Genomic DNA, 7,301 nt, shown 5'->3' on the forward strand with positions numbered 1-7,301 from the left:
GGGGCGGGGGAGAGCGCATGGAGGCGTTTGAAGGCGAATGGAGTGCTAGTGTCCCCGAAAGGCGGGCCACAGGGAGGACAAGGGCGTGCGTCCAGTCCGTCCGCGCGATGTCTGTTTTTACCCCAAACTCGGCGCAAGTTTGGGCCGGGAATGAGTCGAAAACGGACGAAATCCGAACATTTGTTCGTTTGCGGCCGCACGTTGCGCCGCGCTATTCGTCCGTTCTACCCCAAACGAACGCTGGAGTTGGCCTGATACTCCATCTCACGTATTACGTGCGTGCAATGCAGGTGTCCTTCGCGTGCCAAGAAAGAATGAAAGATCTTTCGGTCGCTCCTGGACCTTGACCGGCAGGAGTCGTCAATGCCTCAATGATAGGAGGAGGAGAGCCACGTAGACGTACTGGCACGTAAGTATTTACCGCTACCACCTTTTGCGCTCCGCACGTTACGGCGGGGGCTCATGGGTAAAGTCTGGTCGTCAAGTAGTAGAAAAATGATGAAAGACACGACATGGTTCAAAGGAAAGGGAAAAGAAAAAGAAAAGAAAGACCTACAGTGCAGTGCGTAGATTATGATGCGGATGTCCTAGGTAGGCTCGTAGGCGGCCGGTAGGGAAATGAAATGAAATGCAATGAGCTACCGGGGGCAGTTTGGTCCGAGCCAAAAATCCAACGGCCAGTTCTCCGGGAGGGAGGATGCAATGCATGGAGGAGGGAGGAAGAACACTCGCTCACCGTCTCACTCCACAGACCGGAAAGCATTTAACCCAGGAGGGAGGAGCCCCCGAGGATAAAAGGAAAAGGTTAGGGGGAAGGAAAAGAGAGGCACCACCACGGCACGGCACGAGAAAGGCTGGCGACTTCAGTGGTGTAGTGGTACGCTAGCAGCCAGCCGCAGTATCTCTAGCATCGTAGTGCCGCGGATTGCTCTTGCCGTTCGCACTTCACCACCATCACAATCCCCGCAGCCTTTTTCCTCAACAGATTTCGTCCGGGCTCCTGCAAAGGGGCGCTGAGGCTCTTGAGTGCTGTGCGCGGCGGAAGCAAGCCCCCGTCCGGTTGTCTTCTTCCCCCGCCAGAGGACAAGGAGCGGTCACAAGGGATCACCGCCAGGGCCGCCGTGCGCTGCCTTCATAAGCGAGGGAGGGAGGCAATCCTGTGGAGTGCGGTACAGAGCAGCGGCGTTTCTTCTTTCTTTCTTCTTCCTCTCGTCGACGGTGCGAGGCCAGCAAGGGGAGATGTCGGAGGTGAAGCCGGAGGAGATCAGCCACTCGGCCATGGAGCAGCTCCAGGGGTTCGAGTACTGCATCGACTCCAACCCTCCATGGGGTGAGTGCCCGTCCGTCCGTCCAACCTTGTTTCTGATCCACCCAGCTTTGCTGCATTTTCGAGTCTTCGAGCTACTCTGTCCGGGTTCCACTCTGAGGCGTTTCTCTTGTCTTGTGTTCTTCAGGGGAGGCCATCATACTGGGCTTTCAGCACTACATCCTGGCGCTGGGCACGGCCGTCATGATCCCGGCGGTGCTGGTACCCATGATGGGCGGGAGCGACGTGAGTGCGCCTCTGCGTTTCTTGATTCGCGCCATCCTCCATGGATTGGCGCCTGCCGTCACAAGTTTCAGCTCCAACAATGTCTGATGCTGTTCTCGGCTCGCCATCTCCGATGGGTTGCAGGGAGACAGGGTGAGGGTGGTGCAGACGCTGCTCTTCGTCACCGGCATCAACACGCTGCTGCAGTCGCTCTTCGGGACGCGGCTGCCCACGGTCATAGGCGGCTCCTACGCCTTCGTCATCCCGGTGATGGCCATCGTGCAGGACTCGTCGCTCGCGGCCATACCCGACGACCACGAGGTGACCAATCAATCATTCATTCACTTTTACTTTCTAGTATCTGCACATTCAGAAGTTCTTTAACGGTAGGGTCTAATCAAAATCATCTTTCAGCAGAGGTTCCTCCAGAGCATGAGGGCCATACAGGGGGCACTCATAGTGTCCTCCAGCATTCAGATCATCCTTGGTTACAGCCAGCTCTGGGGTATTTTCTCCAGGTAACCACGCACTGTCAAGTAGTTGTATTAGTAGTGACATGTTGCGTGCTACATTTACATATTACTTCAGTTTTGCTTACTGATGGATTGGTCATGGGTGTAACTTTCAGATTCTTCAGTCCACTGGGAATGGCGCCGGTGGTTGCGCTTCTCGGTTTTGGTCTCTTCGAAAGAGGATTCCCTGTGGTATGGCCTGCTCTGTACCTGATTCTTCATTTGGTGTTTCTCAATTTGGCCACAATAGCAAACTCTGTATATGTGCGTGTTCTCCTAGAAAGGTGGCACGTCGTTCAGCATTGGTACTTACTTGATACTGTGTATATCAGGTTGGGAGATGCGTTGAGGTTGGCCTGCCAATGTTAATCCTCTTTGTTGTGCTTTCCCAGGTTTGAAAAGCAACTCTAATCATCCAAGTCTTTGCCAGTTAAACTAAAATGAGTCCTTATTAGAAGTTCAGCATTGCTAACTAGTGCCTTCTTGTTTCTTATCAGTATCTGAAGAATGTACAGATAAGAGAGATCCCCATACTGGAACGATTCTCCCTGTTCATTTGTATCGCATTGGTCTGGGCTTATGCTCAAATCCTCACTTCTGGTGGCGCGTATAATCATAGCACCGAGGTTACTCAGATCAACTGCCGCACTGACCGTGCCAATCTGATCTCTTCTGCCCCATGGTTAGCCCCTTTGCCAATTTTCCCAATATAAATCTTGAATCTTCTTGACCTCTTGCGTGTACATGAAAATGGTTCATCTGTACTGTGCATCCTGTTTTTTTATCTAATAACTCTAAAATTAGCTCTTCAGTTGGAAAAATAATAATCTATTTTAAAGAGTATTACTTATTATTCGGTTGAGTTTCATACTGATATGATTGTGCTGACCTTATTCCAGGATTAAGATCCCATATCCCCTGCAGTGGGGGGCACCAACCTTCAGTGCCGGCCAATCGTTCGGTATGGTGTCTGCGGTTTTGGTCTCGCTAATAGAGGTGACATCCCTAATTGCTCGTTGACAGCAGCCATTTCTTCTATGCAACTCTTAGTCGTGATCTTAACAATGTCTCCGTTGAACAACAGTCCACAGCTTCTTACAGCGCTGCAGCTCGGCTTGCAAGTGCAACTCCACCTCCAGCCCACATCCTGAGCAGAGGCATCGGGTGGCAGGTAAATATCATCTTCGAGCCCTGGTTGTTTTATTCTTCTCTGTTCTGAATGCCGTTCAAAACTGAAAACTAATTTTACTCTAATAAGAGATTTGATGAGTAATAATGCTCTATGCAACAGGGAATTGGCATCCTCCTTTGTGGCCTCTTTGGAACAGGGACCGGCTCCACTGTCTCAGTGTACGTTACACAAAAGAAATTCATGATATACGAAGAAGCATTACAAAAATGTTTTTCCAGCCTTGATTGATACTGTCGGGAACAAATGCAGGGAGAACGTGGGGTTGCTAGGATCAACCAGGATCGGGAGCCGACGCGTTATACAAATCTGTGCTGGCTTCATGATCTTCTTCTCCATGCTGGGTGAGTTATCTGAACTGAACTGAACTGTCTTCAGAATGATGATTTCTTGTACTGAGAAACAACACAGTATCTATCCCTGAAGAGAACACTCACTCTTCTACCATGTGCAGGGAAATTTGGAGCGCTGTTCGCCTCCATCCCGTTCACCATCTTTGCCGCGGTGTACTGCGTCCTGTTCGGACTAGTTGGTTGGTTACCCCGCCCCATCTGCTGATACGATTACTATGTGCATTTGATTGACAGTCTGGTTAATCGCTGTTGGCTTTTTCTGTGTGTCTGCAGCCGCGGTGGGGCTCTCCTTCTTGCAGTTCACCAACATGAACTCCATGCGCAACCTGTTCATCGTCGGCGTGTCCATCTTCCTTGGCTTGTCCGTGCCGGAGTACTTCTTCCGCTACAGCATGGCTGCCCAGCGTGGTCCTGCGCACACTAAAGCTGGATGGGTCCGTCTCTCTCTCTCTCTCTCTCCCTCGCTCATGGCTCGTAGTGGTCAAAACATCTTCTTGGCGTGCCTGAACTCCACTTTAACATTGTGACCCTGACATGTATGCATGCAGTTCAACGACTACATCAACACCATCTTCTCGTCGCCGCCGACGGTGGGGCTGATGGTGGCCGTGTTCCTGGACAACACGCTGGAGGTGAAGGACGCCGGCAGGGACCGCGGGATGCCGTGGTGGGTGCCCTTCCGCTCCTTCAAGGGGGACAGCCGGAACGAGGAGTTCTACAGCCTGCCCTTCAACCTCAACCGCTTCTTCCCTCCCTCGTAAACGCTCGAGGGATCATAAAAGGACGCAAGGAAGAGAGCACATGGTTGGTTTCTTGGCTGATGCGATCGTGTGTGCCTGTTCGAAGTGTTGTTGAGCAGTGGAAATAGTAGATGTGTATTACCTCTAGCTGGTCATTGTTTCATTCGTTCATTTTCTTCGTTATCTATATCTATATGCTTGTAGATCGGGGTGGGGAGGTGCCGGCTCGGTGAACCAACCCTGTGATATACTAGTAGTTCCTGTTTTTGACCATTCCGCAAACAAGATCATGTATGTGGCCTACCGTGGTGTGATATAGTAGTACCTCCCTCCCCAAATGCTCAATGGAGAGCTCGGCCTCCATGGAAGCCGAATTTGAAATGATTAAAATTCAAATATACACATCTCATAAAACTTTGAAAAAAAATACACATATATGTAAAAGACATGCACAAGTTTGTAAATTTTCAGGATGAAATAAGTTAAAGTGAGTGCTAGACGAAAACATTTCGAGGCTTTTTAAGTAGATGCACTATTCTCCCTGAAAGTCCATGATTTTTTTCATAGTCCTGAAATTTTACACACATCACATCCTTGTTTACTTATATAATTTTTTCAGATTTAATTGAGACTGAGAACTTTGAATTTTCAAAAATTTCGATGCCTTTTGACACAATAAATAAATAAACCGGCATCCATTGAGGTCGAGCTCCAAAGCGCCCCACTCTACCCCCTTCCACTATCTAAGGCGCCTAAGCTTTTGGTGATGATTCTCACATGATGTCTAAGAGCAACTCCACTCGTTCGCCCCCCAGCGCATAGGCCGGCGCTATTTCGGAGCCTCGCCCGACGCTTTTTAGGCCCTGGGGGCGATCTAGGTCCCAGCCACGCCCCCAGGTGCCGCCCCCAAGGCATCGTAAATTCAAACTTGTCCATTCCCGCTACCCAAAAACGCCACAAGTCTGGCGATCAACGCCACAAAGTACCGGCGATCGGCATCACCTTGCCACAGTTCGACGACCAATAAAAAGTTCGGCGTTCAAAAGAAATGACGCGTAGGCAATGCATCAAACGGCGGTGTTGGCCTCCGGCATCGGACTAGCGGGAGTCGACGTGCGCGGGTTGGTCGGCGTCGGCGCGGCTTCTGTGCTGGGCGTCGTGGAGGCATCGTCTGGGCTTGGCGGCGGCGTGGGAGTTAGGTGCCGCCGTCGACGGTATCTGGTTCAGGATAAGGCCACGCTTTGCTAGGTACCACGCCTTGACCTGCTCGTCCATTGCCGACATGTCACCCCCACCAGGAAAGCCAGGTCGGTGTTCCTCTTCTTCGCGGTGACGTTGGTCCGGAGCAGGTCGAGCTTGACGGCGCTGTTCGTCATCAAAGCCGACCATCGTGCCTCGGTTTTCTCTTCCCTCTGGGCGGCGCGGGTCTGGGCGTGGGCGATGCAGTGCTCGATGGACTCTTGCAGGCGGGCGGTAGCCGACACGGCGTCCTTCGCCGACTTAGCTCACTTGTTCCCGTCCGGGCGCCCATCGGACGCGCCCGGCGTCGGCGCGTCCGGCTTGTACGTCTCCTTGGCCTTGGTGAGGGTGCGCCGGACTTCTGCCCACTTCTCGCACTTCTCGATCCGGGAGAACACGTGGAGGTACTTGAAATCTTGGTCGGTGCTGCTGTCCTGGCGATACATGGCGAACATCCACACCATCTGCGCCGAGGAACAACAGTCGGCGGCGCACACGGCGAAAGAATGACCGAGAGACCGGCGTCATACCTGACCCTCGATGTTGGCGCCACTCTCCAGGCGAGCCGCGATCTCCTCGACGACCCCATGCCATTTGTTGCACTCCGTTTGGATGAGCGCCCAGTGATTCGCCATGGCCTTCAAGCCGCGCTGCATGTGGACGTCCTTGAAGTAGGGGTCGACCAGCTTGCGCTCGTCGAACTCGGACTTGATGCGCTCCCAATACGTGTCGACGTTTTGGTTCGTGCCGGTGATCGGGTCGAGGCAGACGATTTTCCACGCTTCGGCGAGGCACTCGTCTTCTTTGGACGCCCACTTGACGTGCAGCTCGCCGGTCCTGGCCGCCCGCTTCTTCTTTTTCCCTTTCCTTGCCGGAGCAGGCGCCAGCTCCTCCTCCTCCTCCTCTTTCTCCTCCTCCTCTGGCTCCTCCTCGCCGTCCATGTCGATGTTGAGGTCCATCGTATCCTCTTGGGCAGTGAACCCGGGGGAGGCGGCGGCGGCCGAGCCGATCGTGATGATATCGTCCATGTCGGCCTCCGTCGCGTCGGTGTTGCCGAGATGCGACGAGGAGGCTTGCGAGAAGAGCAGCACGCCACGACACAGAGGTGGCGTCGGGGAGGATGCGTAGGCCGGCGGCGAGTAGGTGTACGAGGGGTACTGGATGCCGGCGAACGCAGGCGAGGGCGTGCGCTGGGCCGGGTGACCATGTGGAAAGGTGATGTTGGGGTTGAACCCGCCGTGCGCGTCACCGTCGGCGTAGCCAGGCGAGGGCGTGCAACCCCAGGGGTGTGGCGACAACGAGAATCCGGCCGGAGACCCGATGCTCTGCTGGCTCCAGGACGCGTACGGGCCGTGGCCGCCGGGTGGATTCATCATCCTCGCGCGAGACGCCTCGGCTTGTCCGGCCGCGCGATCTGCTTGCTCCGCCACGGCCGTAGCCGCCGCCACCAGCGCCGCCCTGTCCCAGGCCTTCTTGGCGTTGGCCCTGTTCCGCCGGTCGGTGGTGACAGCCTCCGGGTGCTGAACTTCCGCCTTCCAATCGGCGTTAGGCATGCCCGGGGGCTTGGACGGCGGTGCCCTCTGCTTCCTCTGCTTTGGCTGGGTGGTGGTGGTGGCGTTGGCATCGGTAGCGGCGCGGGAGCCATGTACTTCTTCGGCGGCATGGCGGCCGGATGGAGGGGAGGGGAAGGACAATGGCGGGAGGAAGGGGGGATGGAGGGAAACAGAGGGGGGAAAA

General features: G+C 54.2%; 1 protein-coding gene across 2 annotated transcripts; it reads left to right on the top strand.

Annotated features, from left to right (window-relative positions):
* Positions 1-738: 738 nt before the first annotated feature.
* Positions 739-4,628, top strand: LOC123079234 (nucleobase-ascorbate transporter 2). 2 transcript variants are annotated; one of them, XM_044501947.1, is made up of 14 exons: positions 739-1,330; positions 1,455-1,552; positions 1,676-1,852; positions 1,946-2,049; positions 2,160-2,235; positions 2,376-2,435; positions 2,541-2,725; positions 2,943-3,039; positions 3,128-3,214; positions 3,335-3,393; positions 3,485-3,576; positions 3,687-3,764; positions 3,859-4,019; positions 4,134-4,628. In XM_044501947.1, the coding sequence occupies exons 1-14, from the start codon at positions 1,240-1,242 to the stop codon at positions 4,344-4,346; spliced, it is 1,578 nt and encodes a 525-aa protein (XP_044357882.1). In that variant the 5' UTR covers positions 739-1,239; the 3' UTR covers positions 4,347-4,628. The 2 variants fall into 2 exon arrangements, with proteins under 2 accessions (XP_044357882.1, XP_044357883.1); XM_044501948.1 differs by having other exon boundaries at positions 741-1,330; positions 1,949-2,049.
* The last annotated feature ends 2,673 nt before the right edge of the window (positions 4,629-7,301 follow it).

This window comes from Triticum aestivum, chromosome 3D (genome assembly GCF_018294505.1).
Source record: "Triticum aestivum cultivar Chinese Spring chromosome 3D, IWGSC CS RefSeq v2.1, whole genome shotgun sequence".
Taxonomy (NCBI): domain Eukaryota; kingdom Viridiplantae; phylum Streptophyta; class Magnoliopsida; order Poales; family Poaceae; genus Triticum; species Triticum aestivum.

Excerpts from the sequence above, each read along its gene's own strand:
- LOC123079234 (XM_044501947.1), top strand. The coding sequence starts at position 1,240 with ATGTCGGAGGTGAAGCCGGAGGAGATCAGCCACTCGGCCATGGAGCAG. Across the intron at positions 2,236-2,375 it reads TCGAAAGAGGATTCCCTGTG|GTTGGGAGATGCGTTGAGGT; the intron begins GTATGGCCTGCT and ends TGTGTATATCAG. Across the intron at positions 3,765-3,858 it reads CGTCCTGTTCGGACTAGTTG|CCGCGGTGGGGCTCTCCTTC; the intron begins GTTGGTTACCCC and ends GTGTGTCTGCAG.